The 27,332-nt window shown below is 41.9% G+C and overlaps 2 protein-coding genes across 3 annotated transcripts; one reads left to right on the top strand and one right to left on the bottom strand.

Moving 5' to 3' along the window:
• Positions 1-1,383: 1,383 nt before the first annotated feature.
• On the top strand, positions 1,384-16,717 carry ptprna (protein tyrosine phosphatase receptor type Na). Its single transcript, XM_084023791.1, has 24 exons — positions 1,384-1,553; positions 4,872-4,922; positions 8,111-8,221; positions 8,427-8,535; positions 8,666-8,813; positions 8,900-9,095; positions 9,188-9,340; positions 9,480-9,605; positions 9,812-9,846; positions 9,943-10,208; positions 10,363-10,449; positions 10,588-10,667; positions 10,839-10,903; positions 11,968-12,177; positions 12,311-12,577; positions 12,679-12,826; positions 12,929-13,002; positions 13,412-13,489; positions 13,691-13,810; positions 14,011-14,177; positions 14,931-14,984; positions 15,109-15,173; positions 15,441-15,514; positions 15,642-16,717. Exons 1-24 carry the CDS (start codon positions 1,478-1,480, stop codon positions 15,711-15,713), a joined length of 2,832 nt encoding a protein of 943 aa, XP_083879917.1. The 5' UTR covers positions 1,384-1,477; the 3' UTR covers positions 15,714-16,717.
• A 265-nt stretch (positions 16,718-16,982) lies between these two features.
• On the bottom strand, positions 16,983-26,633 carry dnajb2 (DnaJ heat shock protein family (Hsp40) member B2). Of its 2 annotated transcripts, XM_084023804.1 has the most exons (11): positions 26,244-26,621; positions 23,839-23,936; positions 23,187-23,296; positions 22,940-22,993; positions 22,629-22,745; positions 22,246-22,320; positions 21,584-21,713; positions 20,985-21,055; positions 20,267-20,563; positions 17,511-17,582; positions 16,983-17,350 (listed from the first exon to the last, which is right to left on the bottom strand). In XM_084023804.1, the coding sequence occupies exons 2-10, from the start codon at positions 23,901-23,903 to the stop codon at positions 17,554-17,556; spliced, it is 948 nt and encodes a 315-aa protein (XP_083879930.1). In that variant the 5' UTR covers positions 23,904-23,936; positions 26,244-26,621; the 3' UTR covers positions 16,983-17,350; positions 17,511-17,553. The 2 variants fall into 2 exon arrangements, with proteins under 2 accessions (XP_083879930.1, XP_083879929.1); XM_084023803.1 differs by lacking the exons at positions 16,983-17,350; positions 17,511-17,582 and having other exon boundaries at positions 19,703-20,563; positions 26,244-26,633.
• Positions 26,634-27,332: the final 699 nt, after the last annotated feature.

Raw genomic sequence — 27,332 nt, 5'->3', positions numbered from 1 at the left:
GCAAGAGGACAACTAGACAACATGAACAGCTGTGACACACTTCCAGGTGGAGGCGTGGCTCGCTGCCACATCCAGTGCATAATAAATCAATAATTAAATAATCAAGTATTGCACCGCTTGGGCATCCATTAAGTGCTAGATCGAGACAGAAATATGTACAATTATTTATTTATTTTTTGTATTTTTGGGGGGGGGGGGGGGGGGGGGGGTCAGTGTGCAATATAATATAACTACAATAGGATAATACACTGGAGACGCTTTTGTATTGGTTTTGTTTGCATGTTGGCTCTTGGTGCATCATGGTCTTACCTGGGCTGAGGTGAACTGAAGGGACTACCCAGCATGTGTACGTCCTCTTAGCCATGGTCCTTTGAGATTGCTCTTGTTGCCATCCGGCCTTCCAGGAATCTTATAGGGTGAAAAACAGCTTGTGTGTGCAGCACATTTTTGTTTCATCCCCAAATAAACATTCATATAAGATATATAGAGAACATCTGCAATCCTGAAGATTTCATGACAGTTAAGCGTTAAATATCAACGTCAAAGGGACACTTCACCCCCAAATCTAAAATACACATTTTTCCTCTTCCATGTAGTGCCATAGATATATTTGTCTTCTGTCCAATATAATGGGATGGATGGATGGATGGATGGATGGATGGATGGATGGATAGATAGATAGATAGATAGATAGATAGATAGATAGATAGATAGATAGATAGATAGATAGATAGATAGATAGATAGATAGATAGATTGATTGATTGATTGATTGATTGATTGATTGATTGATTGATTGATTTTGATTTATTATAATCTAAAGTTGACACACAAGTCCACATCACATTATGTCAAAATTAATGCATTTCGTGATTGGAAAGGAGCAGAAAGGGAAATGTAATTTTGAGGTTTCCTTTCCATTCAAAATAGCATTAAGATATGAGACTTGGGTGTCTATGTGGGCCAGAGGTGCTCACCTGTAATCTGCTCGATGCATTGCACACGTATTGTGCGCATGCATGCATGTGCGTAAGCAGAGCGCGTGACGTTTTCCGAATAGGTGTGGGAGATTAAAACTTTCGCTCGTCTCAGCCGTGACGACGCAGCTGCAGGTGGATCCCCTCTGCCTGCCTCCTCTTCCTCCTCTTCTTCTTTTTTCAGATTGTGAGGCTCTACGTTATTTCCGCAGTCGCGCGCTGCCTCCCCGCTCCTCGCGCCCCGCCTTGCCACTGTGGAATCAGTTGTTTTTTTTTCTTCCTTCCCTCCAGCCATTCGTGTATATGTTTCTGTCACATGGGCTGCCTGGATGCGGTGTGAGCTGTCGACACTGCATGCTGCGGCTCGTTTGAAAATGATGGGGATTTAAAAAAAATATAAAAATAAAAAGAGAGAGAGAGAGAGAGGGGGACGAAAAGCAAAGGGACTCCGCATCTTTCTCTCCATCTCCGCCGCCGCTGGGAGGCTTCCGAGGGGGGATCATGCAACCCTTTAAACCGTGGCGAGCCGTGCTCCTTCTAACCGTGCTGTGCCGACCGGGAATCTCAGATAAATACGGTAAGATGACGGTTGATGATGCTGATGATTGCGAGGTCCGTATCTGAACATCATCCCCACAGGTACACGGTGTGCCGGTCTAATGACTTCACGGTGATCTCATCCGACTGGATACTTTATCCCCCTGTGGCACCGCTGCCATGGTCCTGTAATATTCCACTATTTTTTTGTCACTGTAGAGGATTTGCCATAGATGGATGGTCTGTGTGGGTAAATGTAGAGGCTGATAATGAGATTAGAGTGAGGCGGAGGAGGGATGGAGGATGCAAGTAGTGATGAGGAGGAAGAGAAACCCTAGCTGTAGGTGTTTTATTTCTTTTTCTTGCAGAGCATGGGACACTTTTAGAGATGTATGATCCATGTCATGGGAAACTGAAGAATAAGAATTGCATTGCTCAGTGTGAACTCTGTTTCTACAGTGTGTGTGACGATCAAAATCTTGAATCTTGAATTGAATGTCACCAACACTCCTCGTGGTGTTATCATCGGCATTATGTTATCATTTCTATTGGCAAGGTAGCAGGAAAGCCATTAAATCCAGTTGTTTGTGAGGATACAGGAATGTCGCCCAGACTAACACACAGTTCATCATCAAACAGATCTGATGGCAAATTAATGTTTAAACCTATAATAAAAGACAAAAAGTTGTGGTCCACAAAATTGCAAACTGAAGACAAAAAAGACCAGAGTATATTTTTTATGCATATTGTATAAAAAGAAAATTAAAATAAGTTCCCTACATCTTAAGAATGTGTTTCATGCTGCCTGAACGGTGTCATCCTCACATTTCACTCCCAGAAAGGACAGTATAACAGTCGCAGTCGCAGGTGTTGTGCATATCATTGACAATGGCAGCAGTAGTGATGTCAGTTTATTGATTATTGACAAGATCCCATTATTTTTCATTTTGTCATAATTATGTATTACTTTGATGCAACAAGTGCATTTATTTTATTTATGCCCCCCAAATTCCAAATGATAGGTTTTGTTGCTTTTTCCCCTCCAAAAAAAAAAAACTGACTAAAAAAAATGGTGTCAGTCTGACACGTAGGTGTTTTGGAAGTCTGGAGTGAATTCAATCAGTTATTCAGACTGATCAGGTTTTCAACGACAAAAACAAGTGACCATGATTTTATTCTAACATAAGGGTTGCCACTCCCATTATTTCCCCTTCACTCTGTTCCTTATATATAACGCCATTTGAATTATTTAAAGAGATATTTCTTGTCAGTTTATTATTTAAGTGCAATCGACCAAATGCAATGCATTACACGCCTTAAAAACAATATTTTTGACAGTTCATTATGCATCTAAAGCACCTCACTGTGACAGCAATGGGGGAACTATACTTGCCCAAACACTTATAATAAGCAAAAGGGGACAGAAAATGCTGGTAAAATATAAGTCTTTCTGTACCTCTTTGAAAAAATATTTGAAATGATTAAAAATCATTGAGAAAACTCATGTGAAATTGCAAGAAAAACCTATCAATGAACAATGGACAGCCGTGGGAAGCCATTCTGCAAGTGCCTGCGATTTCAGCACCATGGAGAGAAACAAGACAACCACGGTTTCTTCCTGTTGTCCATTCATCCATTAACGCCTCTTTGCTTCCATCTCTGCTCTCCTTTCACACATGCATCCATCCATGTGTTCACTTGATGAGCCATCCACGAGTCCAACTGTCTGTCGTTACACATGCAGCATGATGTTTATGTCAGAGCAGAGGTCCCCACAGCCAGCCATTTCCTTGAGGCCGGATGTCCTTTGCTTTTCCATTTCCCCTAAAATTGCTCACCACATGTTTGTAATTAAAAGTCAATACAGTAGTTTTTACAAAAAGCATGTGTTGCTGTTGCCACCTTGGGAGAATGCTTGTTATATTAACTAAATCATGCAAGTTGAATTTACCAAATCACAGTGTACCGGAAATTAAAATGAGATCCAGAAATGGAAACACGATTTGAACCCTATAAAATAAACTATAAATAAACAGTTTTTTAGCTCTATTGGCCCAACACTGCCAGATGTCCTTTCCTGGACATCCACTCAGTGTTTGATGACCGAGATTGACATTTAGGTACAATGTCTTGTCATCATTGTGATGATACGTGTTCGATCCCTCTGCCGCGCGCAGTTCCTCGGATACCTCATTATTTCAGCTACACATGAAGGTTCACTTAACCCTTCCACAGAGAGTAGCTATCTCTCTCTCTCGTTTTAAACAGCACATAGAAATGCTATTGTTGTTTTTAAGAAGTCATCTGATTTGTCTGCAAGATTGCATGTAAGATTTGGTCCAAATAATTCCACGTGAAGTGAAGTTAGGAGAAAATGGATTGCTTGCCCCCATTAGTCATTAAAATATAGCCTCAGGCTTGGAAGTTTAAAGTTTGAGAATGCATCACCACTTACACAGTGTGTGTGTGTGTGTGTGTGTGTGTGTGTGTGTGTGTGTGTGTGTGTGCGTGTGTTTCTCTTCAAAGAAAGTAGAGGTGAGTCACTGAAACTGCTGTAGGTTCTGCGTCACTTGATTTAGAGACTTGATTTTAAAGCAAATAGTTCACAATCTTCTCTATCCATTCATTCCATGCATTTCATTTGGGGTATTGATATCATGACATACTGTACGCACAGATTTCATACCATGTCTTGTACATGCAAACATGACATGAGCTGTGACGTGAAGAGAAAGGCAGGCAGGATAACGCGTGTTGTGCCGTGTTCCCATCTAACGTCAGCCACCCGCTCCTTCCCACATTCATACCCTCAAAGGCCTTACTCACCGCCCTAAAATATGAACAGCTTAAAATGACATTCAGGGGAATTTAAAAAGTGATAACACTGTTCGTTTCCAACCCATTTAACAAATCAGCATAACAGTGTAGCCCCAAAATAATCTCATCCCTCTAATGAATCCATGTTTAAGTCGTGCTTATGAAAAACATAGAGACGTTCCACCTGGAATACAACTTGATGGTGTCTATGCAGGAGCAAAATTGTCATGTTTTTTCAGAAGTTGTAACTTTCTTTTATGCTAATGAACGACCACTTAACAATTGAGGTGGCTCTTGAAATGTCCTTGAGCAGTTATATAAAAGTCTTGTAAAAGATAAGTGCAGGTTGGCTTTGACTGGCACAGCATTTAAATATGAAAGACGTGCGTTTTAAGTCATCACTGTGCTGCTCGTTTGAAGCTGATGATAATGTTATTAAGCCTGGCTTAAGCGCACCTTGTTGTGTTCCTATTTCAACCTTCTCAGTGTGAGGTAAAGCAGGAAGGCAGATTTGAGCCCTCTCTTTGTCTTTCTGCCTCAGGTTGCCTGTTTGAGGGAAAACTGTGCTCAAGGGATCAGTCCTGTTCAGATGGTGGGTAAAACACACACACACTCAAACATAATCTCTCTCTTTTATTTCTACTTTCTTAATCCCGTTTATGCTTGTTAATGTTGAATTCTAAACCACGGCTGGACATTATATGTGTCACACGCTAACACAAAGACCCTCTCAGCCCTCATCTGTCTATCTAAGCATCACCTGCCCCTCTTCCCTTTCCTCATCTTTCCTCAAGCCCCTCCCCCGCTCTGCTGTCTCCATGGCAACACTGACATCACCGTGAGGTTGACACCCCCACAGTTGTTGTGGCAATACAGCAATGAGTCACTGACGCACGCTTACGCACTTCTCTGTGGAAATTGCACTTACGCACAAGAGCAGCCATTGGACGCAGTACAGAAAATGGGCCGGCGTTCTTGCAGCTGGGGAGCAGACAGAGCGGCATATTTGTGCACATCTGTGCGTCTGAGAGGGAGATAGCGACTACTCAAAGGTTTTTCCGTCTGATTGGCTGAAATGAGCCCTTTGTCTCTCTGTCTGTCTCTCAGAATCTGTGTCTCTTCAAGAGCCGCTGACAGTCTGTTTGTTAGACACCTACAAATACTCACTGACCTTTTTTTTTTAGCTTGTGGGAGGAAAATAATTAAGGACACATCTAGGTCTCACTGTGACAAACACATTAAAAGTAAATGTTGAGTTTAGACGGAGAGTTCAAAGAAGTGCAATCAATAGAAAACAATCAGACCGTTTTGGATTTTGTGAAGAATCTCATCCAAACATGAATGCCTTCTGTTTGCGTTCAGTATACTCCCGTTGAACTACTTGCACAAGACATCACTGCTTTTTAATTGGCAAATTACGTGTTTGACGTCTAAGTCATCAAAGATGAAATATAATAAACAGTAGAACCCTCTCACAGATAATACAGACACGCTACACTGAAAATATATGGCAGTGATTGCAAATGTTTATTTTTGTTCATCTTTTCAGATGCAAATTCAGCAGTAATTATACTATCAAACCAACTGCTTCATTACTTCAACTTGATTGATTTAGGCCCGTTTGCTGACTTACCAGGAATGAATTGGAGTATCAATATCAATCTGTTCTCTTTGTGATCTGGTACACAGCTAGCTTCTGCCAAAAAGAAGAGAAAAAAGCAGCAAATATGAATCTTTGAATTGAACTGAACAGAATTGTTTTAATTGGAAAGTAGTGTTTTCACCGGACACTAATGACAGAGATGCCAGCTTATGTATCGCGTCCTCTAAGGTCTTGTGAGAAATAATTTGTGTAAAAGTCCTTTTCTTTCGTGATAGAGGAGATGGACTGAGTCCCATGTGTTTTGCTGTGCTGTATGGATTGCACTGCATCTTACGGTTGCTCTCAGCAGTTGTTTATTTGTGTCTGTGGCAGGATGTGTGTCTGGCCCTTATAGACTTGGCTGTATGCCGGCAGAATAAAAGCTTTTCAGGTTGTTACTGTTATATAGTTTCTATACCTCTGATAAAACTAGTGGATTGGACATGGGGCGCTTCCCCTCATTTTTACTACATAAGTGTTTGTTGTTTGTGGTGCTGTGTAAGGTTATACATGGGTCAAAATCATGTTTATGATGTTGTTGCAAGCATCTCCCCTGTGAGCCTGTAGAGTCTGTTAGCAGGTGAGGCCCGTGTTAAACAGATTAAGGTCATACATTGTCTGTGTGCACAGGTGTAGCAACCTGACTTGGTCAACCAGCTGCTCCTTGAGGTTTTAATTTCTTGATGTACAACAGGCATCTAGGCAGTGAAGGTTTGGTGGGTCTTTTGAAAATGGCCATAGCAGCAAATGCAAATTTTAGTAGTGTGTGAACCTATGAGAACATCAGTGGGTTGGTGTTGTTTAGGTATCGATGGAAATTCACATTTGAGTATGCTGTCTTACACTGAATACTAGAGTATGTCCCCTGCACAAAAGTCAAATCTACAGAAATAACCCAAGCTCCAGAAATAGTCCCAATCCAATTAAGCCATGCAGTTTGCCATCGCCTCTCCATTCATCTTCCATTCCTTCTCCACATATCCCTCTTCTCTCTGTCATCAGTCAGTACACCCCCAGGGATAAGAGCATTTTATACCCCCCAATATCCCGTGTCATTGTCAACGTCATCGTATGTATGATTTGATTCGGGGTTTCACTGACTGGGATGGAAAATACTGGGGGAAGGATGCTCAGGTTCTTTCAGTATTCTCTCTCTATGTCTACTGTCTCTTGAACTTGTAAATCTCATAACACTAACACAAGGCTGATTGAATACCTACCCACAGAGAAGGCGTTACCTCTGCAAAATGGAAATAAAATAAAAACATCAGTCTACTTGCTCTTCAATACACGAGAGGCAATAAATAAATAAAAAAATAAGCCGGACTGTTTCCTGCAGCATCGCGCGGCTCTATAAACACATTAATACTCTCTAATCTGTTCCGTATAACATCTTAGGCCCACTGTTTCACTGTGGCAGGTTGGGTTGTGTGAGATTCAGCCAGTGTAGTGCGGTGACTCATCAGTGCGCCAGATAAGTCTTCTCTTTATCCCCGTCACATTGCAGTCTGACGCGTTTTCTTCAGAAACATCTTCCTTCGGGATGAACCAATCAAAGTCACATACCTCCAAAGGATGCATCGGCTTGTTTCTCGCTGATCGGCGGATGCATGATGCATGTGTGGGTTAAGGTTAAACGTGAACCTTTCCTCATGTGCTGCAGATGTTCAAAATGTGGATTCGTGTACAATCGTGAGATGAGAACGGCATAAAATAATACATGAACATGTATTTCTTTTTGCCCTGAGGCTGCCTGCAGGTTAGCAACTATCTCAAATTATTTTTTTCTAAAGTGGCAGAACCTTGTCAAAAGCAGTGACAAGTGTCAGCGTGTGGGCTGCACTTCAAAACCATGACTCACTGCGGAGGCTGTGGCGTGGGCTACATTAGAATTGTGGGTATTATTACAAAGTACTGTACCTAAAGGAAAGAAAACATCTGCGACTGTATTTTCCATACGCCTTTTCCACAGAAGGCGTTACGATTTATCATAGTAGGAAAAGCACACTAATAGCATTAACGATGACTCTGTTCTCTTCAAGTATCCCAGATTAGAAATCACTAAAACAAGATCTCACAAAGACTATACTGGCAAGAATTAAAGGGTAACAGTGTGCGTGCGTGTGTGTTCATTCCAGATGGACTGTTCGGTCAGTGTCGTAGCTCGAAGCAGGACCTGGTCCAGTACCAGGTGTCAGTTCCAGTTCTGAAGAGGATGCAGGAAGTCCTCAAACAACTCATGCTACAAGGTGAGATGTGAAAGTCATCACCAGCATTCCTGGACTGTGTTATAGTACCGAAAATTTCAAATGGATTCTGCTATGATGTCAGTATAATTCAGATGAAAGCAAAACTAAAATATTTTTGAAACAAGACTAAGCGTCTACAGACACTGCTCTGTGAGACTATTAGATTATAGACTGTGTATAATAAGACATGAGTCTGTGTGTGCAGGTCTTTCATGGCAAGACGACATCACCCAGTATATTTTATCCAAGGAGCTGAAGAGAGTTCCCCATGTCACCCACCCCTCTAAGCCAAACTTCTCCTCTCCTTCCTCTCAGTAAGTACAGTTACACTGATATTCAGTCATTTCAACAAGTCAATATTTATTTCTCTCTGGAACTATTCCTTTATCCTTCCCTGTGCATGTATCCTACTACTTACCTACCTACTTCTCTCTTGGTTCCCAGGTCCAAACAGAACATCCCCCACCGCCATAGTTCTAAATCAGGGTCCGCACCTCCTGGTGGCAACTATGTGGACTACATGATCGTTGAGCCTCCTCAGACCCCCCTACGCATGCAGACAGCCTCCATGGACCCATACACATACCACCAGGTACACCTATTTCCATTCCATTGAGGAATATCACATGCATGCATGGGCACGGTACTAAACCAGTGATATACCTCTCCTGGTTCCAGCATAGGTATCAAGACGACGTGGAGAGATCACTCATTGGGGCAGGAGCTGGTTATGCTCGCCCCTCTTCTCGGTCGCAGGCCAATCAAAGAGAGCGAGAGCGTGACAGGCAGCTGCTACAAGAGGCCTTGTCCCTCTACCTCGCGTCTGCACAGCCTTCTTATCGCCACCGAGGGGCCGCTTCCATGGCTCCCGCAGGTAAACAGGACTTTCTACTTTCCCAGATAAGACACACAAGAGAAACACTGTTGGAGAACATGAAAACATAAAACAATATATGGTATGAGCAGGTCTGCCTTATTATGAGGCCCTGGAACTGGGGATACCAGTGGACTATGTGGAAGACTACACCCTAGAGGAAAGGCTTGGTACTGCTGGACGACAACAACCGCTGCAGAATAAAAAGATACCTCAGGACATCAGCATTCTGTTGGGAAACAATGGTGAGGAAAATAATCTCAATGTTATTAAAGTTTAATTTACGTGAGGCGTTGCATCAGAATTTCTTTACAACAAATATACAGTAGAAGGACAGTAGAAAGACAATGACTATAACAATATCACTTTGCGCTGCTGTGTTAGATGGCCTTCTCCAGAGGATGTCAGGAGTCTTGAAGAGGTACGGAGTTGACCCCAGAGAGCTCAGCCAAGAGCAGCTCTACAAACTAGCCCTTATTCTGCAGCTGATGCAGGCCCAGGACAAAACAGGTAGAAACACTTTCAGTCATTTCCAATCGACTACTGGTTCTTTTTTAAGCTGGTGGAGCTCATTTGGAATAAATCTGATAATTATCCCAAATAGATCAAAAAGAACACCTCGATAGCTGACACTTTAAGACAGATAATGCTTAAATTGAATAGGGTTTTATTGAAGTATTTGTTTAAAAAGCATACGTTTCTCTGTCTTAACCCAGATCCAGCTGAAAAAGATCTCGTCACACTCAAGGAGGTATGTCAGTGTCACCGTCAGCACTGTTCACAAGAAGCGATCGTACATTTTTAACTTTTTCTTTCCACTGACCGGTCGTCTATCATTCCCCTTTAGGTGCAGCTATTAAAAACAGACAGTGTGTCCCGCAAGCCGGAGAAGCCCGCCCCCGTCCCTGGTCCCTCTGATGCCCTCGCTGCCACCTCCTCCGTCCCGGTCCAAGTTACACCTCAAGTCAAGAGCACCAGTCTCCCCCAGTCTGCCTCCCAGCCTTCACAGGCTACTCCTGCTGCAGGTGAACCAGGCCTAAAGGAGCAGGGTTTGCCTCTGGTCGTGGGTACCGGAGCCAAGGAGGAGTACGGCTACATCGTCACCAACCAGAGGTCAGCACTCGGTCACAATCAGCTCTTCTGTTTATTACAGATAAACTAAAGCATGGAGCACATATGTTCCTTTGGAGCCACTAAATATGATCAGAAAAGAAAATGTATTTATTTTGCTGTTTACAAGGAGGATAATGATGTATTTCATTCATAGTCCTTTGAGTTTGTATGATGGAGTGAAGCTGTTGGAGCTACTGGCTGATAAGATACACCTGACAACCAGCAGCTTCATCAACATCAGGTAACACCACCGCGCCACTGTGTCAGTGTGTGAGAGTTGTGCTTTTTATTTTTTTTTACTATTTTACTCTTAACAGTAAGACTGTTTTCCCCAGTTTTGTAATAAAACATGTCCGCCCCTGCGGCTTTGTGTTTCCAGTGTGGTGGGCCCCGCGTTGACGTTTCGTATGCGCCAGAATGAACACAACATGACAGCCGCAGAGGTGGCTGCTAAAGCTGGTGAGGCTCAAAAACACAGCGACACACCAACACCTACCTGCTCACACAAGCATGACATGAACAGTATGTGGGCGCGTTGCCCTGTCGCTCTCACATTTGTTTTTGCCCCAAAAAAACATATCACGGAAGGAAGCATTTTCTCAAAAAATATGTTTTGTTTCACCTCAACAGTATCTGAAAAGAACTTCCTGGAGTCGGAGACAGGCCTGAAGATTGTGCAGACTGGTGTGGGAGAGGTACAAATTTCCTTTGTAACCCCTCCTATCAGTAACATGTGGAGCAGTTGGCAAGGCAACACAGATATAATCACTCCTTTGTATTCCATACCATTTACCATCTATTCATCGGTGGTCCTAACCTTGACAGATGATCAGATCAAATTAGACTTCAGCTTGTCATATTTCTGGTACTATAAAATGATTGCTGTTGAAATGGTTCAGATACATGGATACTGGATGTTAGTGTTGAGGAAGACCTTCAGTGCAAATCACCTAACGCACAGGATGAAGGACTGATTCGTGGTTTGCAAATTTAGAGGATGTATTTTGTATTGCTCAATATGGGAATATCACCAAATGTAGAAAAAAAATAAGCTCAACTTTTTGTCAGCAAAATGACTTTTATGAGAACGAGCACTCTTGCGGCGCAGCACAAACAAAGACAGCACATCCATCTCAGTTTTGGAGCTTGTTTTCCATCCGCCACTACACTTGTAATATTGTGCGTGGGTGTTTGTCTAATGCGTAAAGCCCTGTGAGCGTTTGCCACCTGGAGGGCAAGTGGCCAGAACAAATCAGTCTGCAGCTCATGACAACTAAACCATAATTTGCTATATTTACTCGTTGCTATGGCGCTTTTCCTCCCCCACCCCCACCCCCTACTGTGGCTCCCAGATCCCAGGTGCTATGGCAACAGGTGTCATTAACCTCCTTATTTTCTTTCTATCCTAACAGCCTTATTCCAGGCCTCTGAATTATTGCCTTATAACTGAATGTGTAATGGACACACACGTGCACAGATTTGAATTCAGGGCTGCAGATAATATTGTAATTGTCCAATGGAACGTGTGTGTCTATTCATTCAAAATGTCATTATTTTGTCATTTCATTCAGTAAGACATGATTTGCATACTGATTTTTGTATTTGACCAAAACTGGGCAGCAACCTCCTGTTGTGAAAAGTGAAGCCAATCATGAGTTCTCAAACCTCTGTTTCTAAAACTCAACATCACCCTCTCACCGAGCACAGTTACATAGAAACAGATGCGTGACCTATATCCTTTGTGATGTCTCTTTCCCAGAGGACAGATGCACGGGGTCTCCCCCAGGTGACCAGGGTTTCCCAGGGCTCCAGTGGCACAGTCATCACCCTTGTTTCCATGGCAGTAGTGGGAGGCGTGTTGGTATTGGCCATGGCCGTAGCTTGTCTCAGGCACTACGCTCAGCAAGTGACCAGTGGCAAGCTTGGACTGGGGCCAGAGGGAGGAGCAGAAACACACTTTGACTATCAGGTAAGGCAGCGTAAGGAGATTCAGGCCATCTTATAGAATTTAGTACAAAATATTATCGGTTATTATATATAATCACCGATCATTAAACTTACACTTACACTTACCATTTTTATCCTCCTTCCTTTCCACTCAGGAGTTATGTCGGCAGCACATGGCGTCCAAATCCTCCCTGTGCCGCCAGGACTGTGTGGGCGGGGCGAGCATCGGCATGGCGGGGTCTGCCATACTCACGGGTGCCGGCGGGCGAAGGGGCACGGACACGTCGCGCGTCAGCAGCGTTTCCTCACAGTTCAGCGACGGGCCCCAGCACAGCCCGTCCTCCACCCACAGCTCCACGCCGTCTTGGAGCGAAGAGCCGGCCCAGTCTAACATGGACATCTCTACTGGTCACATGATACTGGTGAGTTAATCAGAGTGGAGAGACAAATAAATGTAAAAAAAATATACATATATTTATATTTACCTCCTACGCTTCATGTGCATGCCATCTCTCTCCGGCAGGCTTATATGGAGGATCACCTGCGTAATAAGGACCGCCTTCAGAGGGAGTGGGAGGCTTTGTGCTCCTACCAGGCTGAACCCAGCTCAGTAGCGGCAGCTCAGACGCCAAGCAACATGGACAAAAACAGACACGCAGAATCCCTCCCCTGTTAGTTCATCAATGTGTCGCTGTAATCATTTCTGTCGTTTGACGTGATGGTGTCATGTTATATCAATCATAGCTCGTTCATTCAGTGATTTTCTTTTACAGATGACCACTCTCGGGTGAAGCTGAAGGCTGACCTAAACCCCAATAAACAAGACTACATTAACGCTAGCATCATCGTAAGAGTTCTTTGAACAATATAAAACATTTACAGTATGCAATGATTTATAATCGTTTATTACACAGTCTATTACACATGTATCACTTAATGCAATACGAGAATTGTATTATATACTGATTGTATTATATACTGCATTGCTGATGGATTTCCATCAAGTACATGCAATTCATTAGTTGTTAAAGCAGAAAGAAGCTATTTGGATGTGTGTTATTTTGTGACTGCTTTTGTATGCCAAACTCCTGTCTCTCCATCAGAATACATTTAGACCAGATTCAGATCTGTAAAATTCAATCCATGCCCAAGAGGCCAAAGGAAAGATCTTGAAGCCTCAGTCTCATGTATTTGCAACCATATCACTGTATCAGTTCCTCAGCAGAGAAAGCTTACGAAACCTTTTTAACCCACAGTCTGATCATGACCCTCGCCAGCCGGCTTATATCGCAACACAGGGACCGCTGGCTCACACTGTCGCTGATTTCTGGCAGGTCAGTGCAATCGTTCCTCTTATCTTCTTTTTTCTGTCTCCCTCGCAATGTTTTGAGGATGCACCTGCTGTTTAATGACAAATTAAATCGATGTCGGCCTTTGGATCATCACCAGTCCATCTGCAGGGCAATCTGCCTCGTTACTCACAGATTTATTTGAACGTAACATCAGATGGTGTGCGTGTCGTCTCCGGCCCACAGATGGTCTGGGAGAACGGCTGCACGGTGATCGTGATGATGACGGCTCTGGTGGAGGACGGAGAGAAACAGTGCGAGAGATACTGGCCAGATGAGGGCTCATCGCTCTACCACATCTATGAGGTTAATTTCCTGTCATGACGCACAACCTTTAATTTGTTTTTCATTTTAACATTCAAGACAGCAGGTATAACTTCCGTGTATTAGCTTTTAGTAGAAATATGTAAATGTTGAATTCATCAAGTCACATTTTGTTTACCCTCTTGTCTGTATTTCTTTTGCGTCTGCCATTCCTCCCTCTCTTTCCTTCCCTTTTTTTTCAGGTGAACCTTGTGTCAGAGCACATCTGGTGTAAAGACTTCCTGGTACGTAGCTTCTACCTGAAGAACGTCCAGACGCAGGAGACCAGAACCCTGACGCAGTTTCACCTGCTGAGCTGGCCGGCTGACGGGATCCCCACCTCCACGCGGCCACTGCTCGACTTCCGCAGGTAAGAAGCGACACGAGGTCAGATCCCCACGCGTTCCCCCTTGATTCCAGCAGGTTGCCACCAGATTCAGTAATGCTCCGAACGTAGAGGAACGGCGGAGCGGTCCAGTGGTCGGGATGCAGTGAGTGTACAACACATCAGTGGGTTCGCCTTCATCACATCCATCCTTTCTGTCCTTCTGTATGCTGCGTTCTACACATCCATGACATTAGCTCTCTCTCTCTCACTCTCTCTCAGTGTGCAGGTTGATAGGTTTGTATTTTAACATCTCCCAGTGTCATTTTTGTGGTTTGCAGCTAGTACTCTGGCTCCAGTTGCATAGTCACAAAAATGAGCATTGGCAGGTGTGACTGGCTACTGCAAGAGGGACAGTGAATCTGTGGCTTCCTCTTCACCTATCCTCCCTGTTTCACCATGTCACTGTGGTCCACCACACTCATGCAGTTCCCATTCCTCTTCCCGTTCTGAAATCCCTTTCTAATTCCTGATCTTACTGTCTGTCATCTGTCTCCATGCTTTATTCTTTCCTACGTGGTCTACCTTCCTCTCATTCCCTTCAATTGAACCACAACCTGAAGTACCTGAAGCTGCAGTAGACAGTGGTAGTTGTGTTGTATGCATGTGTTAATCCATTTCTGTATGTTCATTGAATATGTGAATAAAGTATAAAGTATTGCAAAGTTTATGATAAATATTTTTTTTCTGTTTTTTGTTTTGTTTCTTTCTCTGCTGTCCCTTGTTCCTGCTTTTCAGGAAGGTGAATAAATGCTACAGAGGTCGTTCCTGCCCAATCATCGTTCACTGCGGGTAAACAAATAAATACATAGGAGAACATACAATAATAAGAATATGTGTTTGGAAAGCAGATTGATTGGTTAAACACTTTGGAGAATTCCATGCAAATTGACAGTTTCTTTTTCACCTTTGACAGTGATGGCACTAGCCGGACTGGCGCGTACATCCTCATCGACATGGTGCTGAACCGCATGGCCAAGGGTGAGTAACACAGACACACACACACACACACACACACACACACACACACACACACACACACACACACACAGGGTCTAATTCAGTGTGTACACAGATGTGTGACCTATCATGGACAGTGGAGGGTGCTATAGTCACAACGAACTTAAATAATTATGCATACGCTTATGTTGAGGTATTATTCCACCATGGTGTAAAAGTGTTTTGTCTATTTCTGTAACCACAATTAAATGTGGTAGTTATGCTTTTACTGTTCCTGTTGTTTGTTAGGAGTCAAGGAGATCGATATTGCAGCCTCCCTGGAGCACATCAGAGACCAGAGACCTGGCTTGGTCCGCACCAAGGTACCATAATGCTGTGTTTGTGTGTGTGTTTGCACTATTTCAGCACCTTTAAGGTGGAAGTCCATTCTAACCCAGTTTCCCGTCCTGTCTCTAACCACCCGTCTTACACCATCTCTGTCCTGATCAGGACCAGTTTGAGTTCGCTCTGACAGCAGTAGCCGAGGAGGTGAATGCCATTTTGAAAGCCCTGCCACAGTGAGCTGAGGAGGCGGCGAGGACATCCACAGGCAGACAGACAGAAAGAAATACTCATGAGGACACGCTCGTATGATCCGGTCATGTACTGTACGTCTGGCCATCACTGTAAACAAGAATATGCTCAACCACACTTGGATCAGTTACTGCTCATGTTTTCAGCATGCAGTATTTTACCATCTGCTCTTTCTCTGGGGTTTGGAAACTTTTTGGAACATCATTAAATATTTATTTTTTTGCAGGATGTAAATATGGACAGAAGATCGAATCGGTTCACCAATACAGCAAAAATTTGCTCTAATTTCTAATTAGACAACAATGAGGCCGTTAGATGTGAACTACAAATGGTAAAAAAAAAAAAAAAAATCATATACTGGGTCCTTTCCATGCAATGACATAATATTGAAGTACACTATAATTTACTTATCTTACTGCCATCTGATTCCATTCTTGCCTGATCCACCCTATTACTGGACGTGATGATTAGTTACCTCAAATGATTAATCAACAACACATGATTTACCACCAACGCTGACAGCTTGTTTGATTCCAATTTTTTTCCACCGATGTCAAAATGATCTTAAATCCATTGACAAACGTATCGACTTTCTAGGAAATCCATCTGGCAGAAATACAATAAGGTTTCAATTCAACTCTCTTAGTGTGTTGTAACTGTATGCTACCGTCTAGTGTATGTTGATTTTACAGCAGGTTTTTATTTGTGTGGCTTGTCTTGTCTGCCATGACGACATGATTGTTTGCTTTGAGCACTGGTCCTTTTGTAATGCTGTACGTTGACCACAAACTACACCTTGCCTTCTCTCTCTCTCTCTCTGCACACAAAGTGCACACTTTGTTTGGGTTCTTTTATTGTCCTCCTCAGTGTACGACCTTGTGATTAATGTAAATAACCATCCTGATGATTGTGTTTATTTCATGTAGCAGAAAATATCTATAAAAATGTATTTTTGACTTGATCTGAATAAATTTGTGATGTGATGCAGCAAAAAAATGAAAGAAAAAAAGTCTCAAGTGCTCATTTTCAAAAGCCCTGTTTTGTTTCGTGGATGTGCTTTTTGTTTGATAAAACAAAACTAAGGCACATGAGACAGGGTTTTTTTTTTTTTTGTGTCTCCTATTGATTTTAAATCCATGTATTATACCAAATGTTAAAAAAAGTGCAATCAATAGTTTTACAGACAGTGCCCCCAGTCACAAAGGTGGAACAAAAATAAGTGTATTACAATAATGTCCAGTTGATCTTTTAACCTCAAATTTAATTTGTTTGTATTTTATTTTCTTATTCTTTGATATTAACCCTGACAATTCCTGTTACAAAGGTACGCCGCCATGGACTGATACAGAATAGTCAGCAGAAAATGTTTTATTTTCTCTGCTTCATATGTTTTGAAACACGTTTCTATCTTATCCATAATGCAAATTCAGCTGAAAACAGAGTTAATGCAGAGATGATTAGAACTTTCCTTGGGTTTCAAAATAGAAACTTTCCAGTCTTTCGCTCCACAGTGAGCAATGTACACACACGCACGCATACATAGAAAAAAAAAGTGTCATTCAGCAGGTAGGTAGGAGCCGTGGCGGGAAGAGAGACAAGTGCATCATGAGGAATTGACCTTTGACCTGTAGGAATAGATGTACAAGGACATGTTACACTTCATCAGTAATTGAAATACTGCAGGTATCACCTGATATAAGTATGACTTCTACAACAGATAGGACCATCATCTACGTGGGGCTAATGGATGCTGCAGTGTCCTTCAGGTTTACGCTGGTTCTTTACCTCACAGCAGGACTAGAGCACAGCACAGCATGAGCCAATCAGGTTAACTTGTGAAGGCCTTGAAGTCTGAGTCTGAAACAGGAAGCAGGAAGTGTAAGACAAACAACAAAGTCCAACGTAAATCCAAAGAATGTGGTCTAATAACATGTTTAAAAAACGTTTTGTTTCATCAACATCACAATGAGCTCTACTTACAGAAAATACGATGAATGAAAGTGTGAGATGATAATATTAATTTGTGGCTATTTCAAATTTGTAATGATTCGTTTTGGGGACAAATTTCGATAAGACTTTTAGTTATTAATTAACAATGTCTTCTTTTTTATCAAGTCGCAATGAAGACGGGTGAAACAAAATAATTTTTAGGTGATGGCTGAGCAGAGGGATGAGATGAAAAGATGAGAAACAGGCAGACTTGCATTGATCAACGTACAACTTGTGAGGGCGTGTTAAGGAGTTAGTATGGGAATTCAATACAGACACATTGCTTTGGACAACTGACTGAGTGAAAACAAATGTCAGCATACTGATCAAGTTCTGTTGACCCTCATCGTTTTGTTTTGTTGTTTATGAAATGGCTGATCTGGATCGGTTTTAGCGATCCAGAAAGGCCTAGAATCATTTACAAAGAAGGGGAAAGCAGCACTGCAGTTCATTTCCTGTATCCTTGTTAGTTATGGTAGTAATAGTATTATTAGTATGGCATGAAATCAGTGATCATGATGGAAAAATTACTGTCATACTTAAAAAAAAAATCTCAATTATCCTCTTCGGCTCAATCTTTATTTGTCATTTCCCTTTTAACAATTTGAAACTAAAAATAATAAACACACATGATCAATTGTAGTACAAATAATACAGGGAATATTTGCATTCCCTCTCCACACGCAATAACAGTTAGGAGAGGAGAAATGATAAACAGCTCAGAGACAACAACAAATTACTGGAATTGTTTTAAACTGACGCGTCATCAGTGTTGTGCTTTATTTTTAGCCAGTGATGATGATTATCTTTTAACGTGAGAGAAAAAAACTCGTGCAATGCAAAATAAATCAGGTGCTCCACTCTGAAAATAAATATGACAACCAAATAAACTTAATGTGCTCTATGAGCAGTGTGAAAGCAGGGGTGGGAAAGAGACACTGCCTATACTTATTTCTGTCTTTGAACAGCAGTAAATCATATATTTTAACATATTACTGGCACTAGTAATTCTTTTTAACACCTTTGTGTTTTGGCACCAACAGTACTTCCTGTTACTTTCAGCCTTATTTCACAGATACATCACATTTAAAACTGTGTGTGTGTGTTTTAGTGTAACGCAAACAAGTCCAGGGGAAATAGAACCGTGCACTGATTTGGTGATAAAGCTCCCTATTATTGAACATTCACACAACAATCGCAATGCAGTTGAATTTGATCATTCTCACTCCTCAGAACACCTGACAACACCACCAGTCACCATTGTACCGCTCTAACAGTGCTTTGCTTTAAATACATTCGTTGTTTTTCTACTTCGGCACATTTGCAAAGGTAATGTGAACAAAGTAAACACATAGTAGTTACAACATGCAAAGGCACCAAAAGGATTATATATAAAGATTTATATAATGATTGTTTGTAACTGTGACTTACAATCTGTCATAATGCTGTTCACACTGTACACTTTGCTTTGAATTCCAACTTGATAAAGTGCCTCCCTCCCAATCTACAATCTGACCAAGTATGGTCATTTTAGTAAGAGTATTAAGGCCAAGACGGGTAGCTGCTATGATTGTTTGAACATTCTGACTTGGATGTGTATTTACAAATAGTGTTTGGGTGTATGTGTGTGTGTATGTGCTTCAACTACCTATTGGTACTATATTTTCTAGAAATTATTAGCTCACCAACAAACACAGGTCTTTTTTTAAAAACCAAGCCAGTATTTATGTGATCTCCGCGGCTTGCTTTAGATTTAAATCATTTAAATCATGTTTCTGACTGGGCATGTGCCACAGTTCTGATACATTCCCCATTGCCAGACAGTCAGAATGAGAAACTTCTACAACAGGGTCTCAACTGACCCAAATACATACACACATACACAGAAACACACACGCAATGCTCTCACTGAAATTTAACACTACCAACTTGACCAGATCTAAATCCCTTTTAATTCTCTTTTCAGTCAATATTTGGCAGATTTCCTCTCTGTTGATTTACATTCACTTTGATGTTTTGGCAAAATTAAATGGAAATGTCTCGGTTGGCACCTTGTCAAAGTTGACTCACTCTCTCTTTTAGAGGTGATAAGACTGCAGTAAAGCATTGTGATCTGCTGTGGCACTGCCTCAAATCAAGAGTCTGGCAATCACATAACATCAGAGTCTGTCTGTAGGCAGAACACTGAGGTAATTGTAGAGAAATAAGGCATCCCAAATGCGCACACACACACACGCTGCATTAGCACATAATACACCCGCACTTCTTTTTCTTTTTCACGCTGCTATTTTTCGTGGCAGGATCAAACTCCTCTTCACTGCTCTGGCTTAGTGGTGTAGTGTTGGCAGTTGTGGAGGACTCAGGAGAGAAGTCTCGTTCCCTGGTTCCCTTTCCCTCCTGGCCTGAGCCCATTTTACACTGCCCATCTTCATCTCTCTCCCCTGCAACAACCTTATCAGTATGAACTACATTGTAATGTGCCGTCGTAACAACCCTGCCTCCTTTACGGCCACTAGTTGTGTCACTCACGGCTGTGCCCCCACCCCCAGCACCTGATATGAAGTTGGTAGCGGCTGCTCTCTGCTGGGCTTCCATTTCTGACAGGCTGCATGCCAAAGCCATCTGCAGGTCTTCATCTTCTTCTTCATCCTCGCTGCTTGCTGCAAGCCCGTAGTTGTAGAAGGGAGCGGAGCTACATGACCGGTGTGTGGCTGCAGAGGGGGGGCTGGGTCGGGATTTGGCGGATTCTGCAGGCGACCTGTTTTGGATTTGTGGCTTCTGAGGGGAGTGATGGGCCTGTCCCTCTCGTCGGCTCAGCTCCAGAGCGAGGGCCATTTCATCCTCCGCACCTGGGAACACCACACACGACACAATACAGGTGTGTATGCAGAAGCAACATGGATGTGTACGCACAAACTAAGAGGAGCAAGAAAATAAACCTTCTGTAGGGATTCACCGTGCTACAATCTCTTCATTTATCTTCAATACCAAAATCTCTGCTCATACAATATAAAAAAAAACAACAACACTTGACTTGAAAGCTTTTTGACAAGCAAAATAGTTTGTGTCACTGTTAGAAATAAAAAAAAAATTAATTTATTGGATTCAGCTCAAGATATTGCTGTTTCTTTTACGGAAGCACTAAAATTCTGTGAAAGACTGGAATTTTTGTTGAAAAAAGTAGTAATAGTTCAAAGAAAGTGAAGGGATAGAAATTATTACATGCAACTTACGTTTATTTGTCATAACATTCAATGTGTGTAGTCTTACCATTAATTAGGACACTCTTTAACACCCCATCCTCCTCGATCTCTGTTCTTTCCTGTCCATTCTCCTTTACCCTGTTAACAAGACAAATACACAGGTAAATAGTATTTAACATTTCTTCATTATAATTGGTGTGTGTGCGTGTGTGTGTGTGTGTGTGTGTGTGTGTCACTGTGGAACATTTGTATGCAACGTGCCATCACACTCTAGCAAAGATTACACTATAAATGTAATAATATGTCCCAAATATGAAACTATGGCACTATGTGTTCTTAGTATCAACCTAGTTTGAAGGACTTTTGTCACATTAAGGACATTTAAAGTCTTATCAAATTAAACTGTACAATTATGACAGATTTCATGACGTGTGTCCCTGTTTTGTAAGGACGACCTTAGAGACGGATCACACCAAGACGCATCACATGAAACACGTCGTCCACATCCAAACACGTTGCAAATGCTCTTTAAATCTACATCTGATTGCCTGGTTGGGCAGCCACCTCTCCTCCACAGGCCAATCAGCTGTTTTGCCTGACGCACTTTGCCAAGGGGCATTTTTGAAGCGACCATGCATGTCCCGATGTGATCGGAGCCTTACGTACTTCTTGGTCGTGGTGCGTTTTCCATTTACGATGCGAGTGGAGGTAGAAACTGATCTGAAGTTGCCAATCCCTCCACCCATGCTGTCCATCCCATCCAGACCACCCATGGAAGAGAAGGAGGTAAAATCAACTGAAGAAGGACAGACAATCAGGAAAGGAAGGCAGAAGAGAAGAGACACTGATTCATTTTTATGTAATTTACAACTGAATCTCAGTCTGTGTTAATGCCACAGAAAGTGTGGGTCGACATCAACAGCGAGATGTCCACAAAATCCTCATGGCTACTGTAGGTGAGGTACACCAATGAATGACCAGCTAGTGTAATAGTACATGGAGTATACATTTTTAGTGATTTTAAACATTGACTATATGTTTGAGGTGTTTATTTTATAATTTTATAACAGTATCTTTCATGTCACAGGAATCTGGCAGTTTACTTGTATAGAAACAGTGTCCTCATATTTCAATGAACTACTCTCCCTCCGCTCTTAGCTGACCTCCCTCAGTGTGTGTGTGCTCTGTAAACTCCAAAACAGTGATGCAGTTGTTCAGCACCGGTGCTTTTGGCGTTGTGGTCACAATAAAATATACCATGTTGAATTCAACAGCTACAGTAGAGGATACCGTATTTGCCGTGCAACTTACGGCATGTAATTGTTTACCTCCTGCTGAAGGAAAAGAAAAGAACCGACTGGGGCCGAGGCGAGACGATGAACCTCCAAAGGAAGAGAAGTCATCTAGATGAGAGAAAGAGAAAGACGCTTAGAATTACTTAAAGACTGTACTGTGAGGTAAAGTGTAATATTAGAGTAGGTTTTATGTTGCTAGTTAAGAAGTTGACTTAAGTCAAGCAATGCAATCTTAAAAATATTAAGGTATCCAGGACGAGAACTGTCGAATTTTAACTGACAATTACTTTGATTGTAGTATTAATTTCCCCTCATACATCCACCTCCATATATCTTCCTAATGAAAATACAAGAATATTAATTTTCAACAAATTCTTCAGAAAAAACTCCATTTGAATATTGTGTATATGACTTACCAAAGAAGCTAGCAAAGGGATCCTGACCGCCAAAAAACTCTCTGAACACCTCATCTGGGTTGCGGAATGTGAAGGTGAATCCTGGGAAGTCCGATGAAAAATCTGAGCTGGAAGTACCTGAAAAAATAAGTTGACGGGGTCATGAGGAGCAACCAAGAGAGAGGAAGAGTATATGGGTTAGAAAACATATTAGCGGCCAGAATGTTGCAGAGCGATTGAATTGGAAGTTGCAGGTAAGGAAGGAAGGAGGAGAGGCAAAAGCAAAGAGTGTGAAGGAGGAAAGGTAAGGGATTCAATAAAGTTTTATTTACCTGTGTGTCGCATTCTGTCATTTCCATATCTGTCATACGCGTCACGCTTACTCTCTGTAGCAGAGAAACAGAGTACAACTTAATGATGGAATTAAAACCCAAAGACACCAGTACATGTGTGTTTCCTCATGCATACACTCCATGCAAATTAAATCAATAATGTAACTGCTATGTTAAAAAGTGATGACTTTTGTGAATGACGTTCCTAATATACAGAGTTATTCAGCCACACACTGCCCTGACTTACTGTCAGATAGGACTTCATAGGCCTCAGCAAGTTCTTTGAACTTCATCTCTGCTTCCTCTTTGTTATCTGGATTTTTGTCTGGGTGCCATTTCAGTGCCAGCTTCCTGTACCTGAATTCCAAATACAAAAACACATTTAATCATACACACATGTAATATATAGATAGATAAAGATGGATTGATACGTACATACATGTACTAGTACTACTGTCTTTTCTACAACAACAAACAGTGCACTATTGAGAGACTTTGAGAAATGAGGCACCAGGCCACTGAGACCAACCCATGTTTTTGAGAAGTCTGTATTTTACATACCAGTGGTTCTCAAACCTATATTTATGGGTTTGGTTAAAATGTATAACGAGATATTGTATTTTTGGTGTTTTGTCGTTTCATACCACATGTTCTGGATGAGAATGTTTCCGTTTGCAATCAAATACAAGTGTGGTTCTGAAGTTTTATAAAATCCAGAAACATAAAACTAAGGAACTGCTATTCATACATTTTCAGGGCTTATATAACCTGGCGATGTTAAGTACGAAATTAAACTCCAAATATATTGTTTTATACTCAAGTGAAATATAACTTTATTGTTCATGAAATATGTAAAGGGATTTTTAAGAAAGCTTGAGAGAGAATCAAAGGACACTCACGCCTTCTTGATATCATCCTGAGAAGCTGCTTTGGAAACTCCCAGGACGTTGTAGTAATCCACCATGTTGCCTGCTGTCACTCCTCACCACACCGCCCCCTGAAGGGAAAATACTTCGTTTTCTTTTGAATACAGAGAATATTCAACTCTGATTGGACACAGGCATTCTGCATTCATCAAATTCCTGTCTCTGATAATAAAACGTTCGTTAATCCTTGGCATATATGGTATTTCCTAAAATCCAAAAGGAAAAGAAACAGCTCTTTGCTCAGTATTTGCAGATAAGTGTTTATATACAACAGGGGCACTCTTAGCAATGCCAAAGAAGGAAATGTGTCATGTAAACATAGCTGTTTATTATTCTGTCATTTAATATTGACAAATACTGATTATGAAAACGCACAATTAATTGGTATGGAATAGGCCAATTAGTGTGGGTGTATGGGACCGTCATTACTGTTAGAACTGTTGTCATGTTTATCCATGAAACGACTTATCTGGGATAAAATCATGAAATGACTCACAACAACACTCCGTGAGGTCAATTTCATTTATTAATATATGATGCGTGATATAGATTACACTCATAAGATATTTTTATTTGTCATAAAAAATTCATGAGATGGTTTCGACGAGGTAATGAAAGCTCCGATAATGTAAATCTAGTTCTATAAACACAGGCGGCGCGGTCTACTGGACTCTAAGAGTTGTATTCTCCTCCAACCACAAGGTGCAACACAACCAACACCCACCCATAGACTGTGTATAAGAAGTGGACGTAGTCACCGTGATGTCACTCATTGGTTTGTGCACTATGGTTTTGAGTTTTAAGCCCGTCGTTTCGCCATTTTGGACTTTTGTAACCAGTGATCAGAAGTGATATAATATGTGTAGGAGGACATTCAGCAGAGGAGCCACGGGTGGATCTAAACAAACACAAATGGCAGAACGACACCCGGAGCAGCAACCTTACGGCATCTGGCTGGATCTGGCTTCTGATGCGAAGCTCTTAACAAAATGTATTTGTGGTAAACTTTACACCTTTGAGTTAATGTAAGTGTTTAATGTGTTGCTAGCATGGTAGCAACGATAGCAAGGCCATGGTAGCAACCTGTCAATCACAAGGTAGCCACGCTATTCTAGTAAAGAATACTCTGCTTTATCGTCTATTTTACTCTAAATGGGACCATCATTTACAAAATTGACATCATGCTGTATTGAAGAAGACTTGATACTAGTGTGAGAGTCCATACACATGTTTACTGAGGGAATAAAACAAATGAGAAGGAGGGACTTTTTCTCAGACTTCTATGCAATCAGATTTCTTTTTGCAACCAGAGGTGTCACCCCCGGATGGCCAGTAGAGAGAATGCAAATTTAAGGCACTTGCACGCCAGCTTGACCTTTCAGAACTGAAGGCTACCGCCTGCTCCCATCCCACCATAGTCACCAGCCTTGTGTCATTCCAGCAAACAAAGAACCTGAAAAGGAGTCCAATATGCCCACCTGACCGTGTGATTCCAGTCGGAGCTTCCTGATTGGCCGGCAACACAACAAAATGTTCAGTGGGCGAATGTGTGCTTGTGGTTGGAGGAGAGTATTACCCATAGAGTCCACTAGAGGGCGGAGTTTGTATGAGTTAGAACTAGAAGTTTCCATTTAATTTGACAAATGTATAGAGATCAGTTGACTGATAACATCACTGATAACATTTAATGGTAGCAGTTGTACTGTTGGGTTTAAAAATGTTTTTCATGTTACACACAAAAGAAATGTCTCTTGTGTCCTCCACAGATTGAAATAACTATATAAGGACATTATGCATGTCCTATTAAGGTACAGATTGTTTTTCTTTAAACATTTTCCAAATGAAATAGGCCTACTTGAAAGTGTGCCCTTGAAATGATAAAAACTCATTACACTCAGTGGTTCCATAAGCCACAGTCAGAGTCAACAGCACACCACCATGCCAATCTCATTAGTGGACTTCGACTGTTTCAGGGCTGAAGGGGACTAGCAAACTGAGGTAAAATAAATAAATAATAATATTAATAACTAAACTTAACTTCATATGCGCCCTCGGGAACAGCCATGCGCTCACACGAGTATTATTACTATGTTATTTCTAGCGTCATGGCATCTGACAACTGCTGCTGACATGACAGCGGGCCTACGCAAACGTAACGTTACATACATGGGCAGATGCACTTTGCGGGCACAGGTGCTGTCTATATCCAAGTAACTACGTAGCGTTCGCATTAGAATAACATTTGGTAGCATTTCGGTTTCCCATTATGGTAAAAGTTGGACGTGGCAAACTGCAGACGGTAGCTGGCATTGCCTGTTAACAGTGGGTAAGGTAGCCACGACTTAACAACGACTAGCCAAAGCTGTTATGGGACCTACCGTCTCAGTCTCCCGGCCTGTTGGTGAGCGGTTTAGCCGTGTGTCCGCCGCTGCGGAGCGACAATGGAGAAGTTGGGATAGCGGTGCTTCTGGAATGCGCTCCCCCCCTCTCTTCGTGACAGCCGCACGGACGGCCTCCTCCTCCGTCCACCGCCCCGACACAAACACTGTCCTCTAACACAGTATGTCTCCGGAGCACCGTTATGCCTCTGCGGTTTACCCCACGGTGCTCGTCGGGAAAACAAGCGGACGGGCAAGCCCCGTTTGCCTCGTGCGCTGTTCTGAGCTGGTGCACGCGCTACGTCACTATCAGCTGAGAGAGAAAAATAGAGCGTCTGGAACATGCGAGAGTTTTGGAAAACGTCGTCAGACCCGCCCTGTCTCAACCGCTGCCTGTTGCTCCGTGCTAATGTGGCTAGACAGGAGAGCCGAAGATACGTAGCATTACTGATCACAGGGTTATCAATGCAGTGGTGAAGTGATGGCTAATTCATTTACTCAAGTCATTTTTTTTTTGTATACCGAGAAGCTTGTTCCAATACCTGTATCTGAAAATCTCAATTTGCAGATTAATAGTTTATATAGGCCTACAAATACAAGGCCAGTTTATAAAATATGATTAATTGAAGCACCTAACACGAAGTAGGAAGGAAATTAAGTCAACTTTGATCAGCTAAAAGCTTACATCGTTTCTAACGCTTCACTTATCAAAAGTAGGCTTTTAATTATCCATTCAGGCCCATGCTTCCCTCAGGACAAATTCTGCTGCATAATTTACAGTACATTTTACTGATAATAGTTCTGCTCCTAAGATTTTCAATACACAACTGAATACAGGATAAGCGGTAGACAATGGATAGATGGATGGGCCTGTTAAAATTAATGGTGTTGTGGCACCAATGTCTTTACTTAGGTTAAGGAAACAAACATCACTGCTGACTAACTGTCTGAATAGCAGATCAGAATACAGTATATTAGTCATAGAAGAGAATTACCCCTTTAATTAAGTGAGAGAGCAGTAGGCTATTCACATTTAGACCAAAGATGTGTAACTTACCAGTGACTCATCAGGATCACATGAAGAGCTCA

This window comes from Eutrigla gurnardus, assembly GCF_963514095.1.
Source record: "Eutrigla gurnardus genome assembly, chromosome: 12".
NCBI classification, from domain to species: Eukaryota; Metazoa; Chordata; class Actinopteri; order Perciformes; family Triglidae; genus Eutrigla; species Eutrigla gurnardus.
Note: the sequence above shows the minus strand (reverse complement) of the source record. Positions and strands in the feature narration are given on the sequence as shown.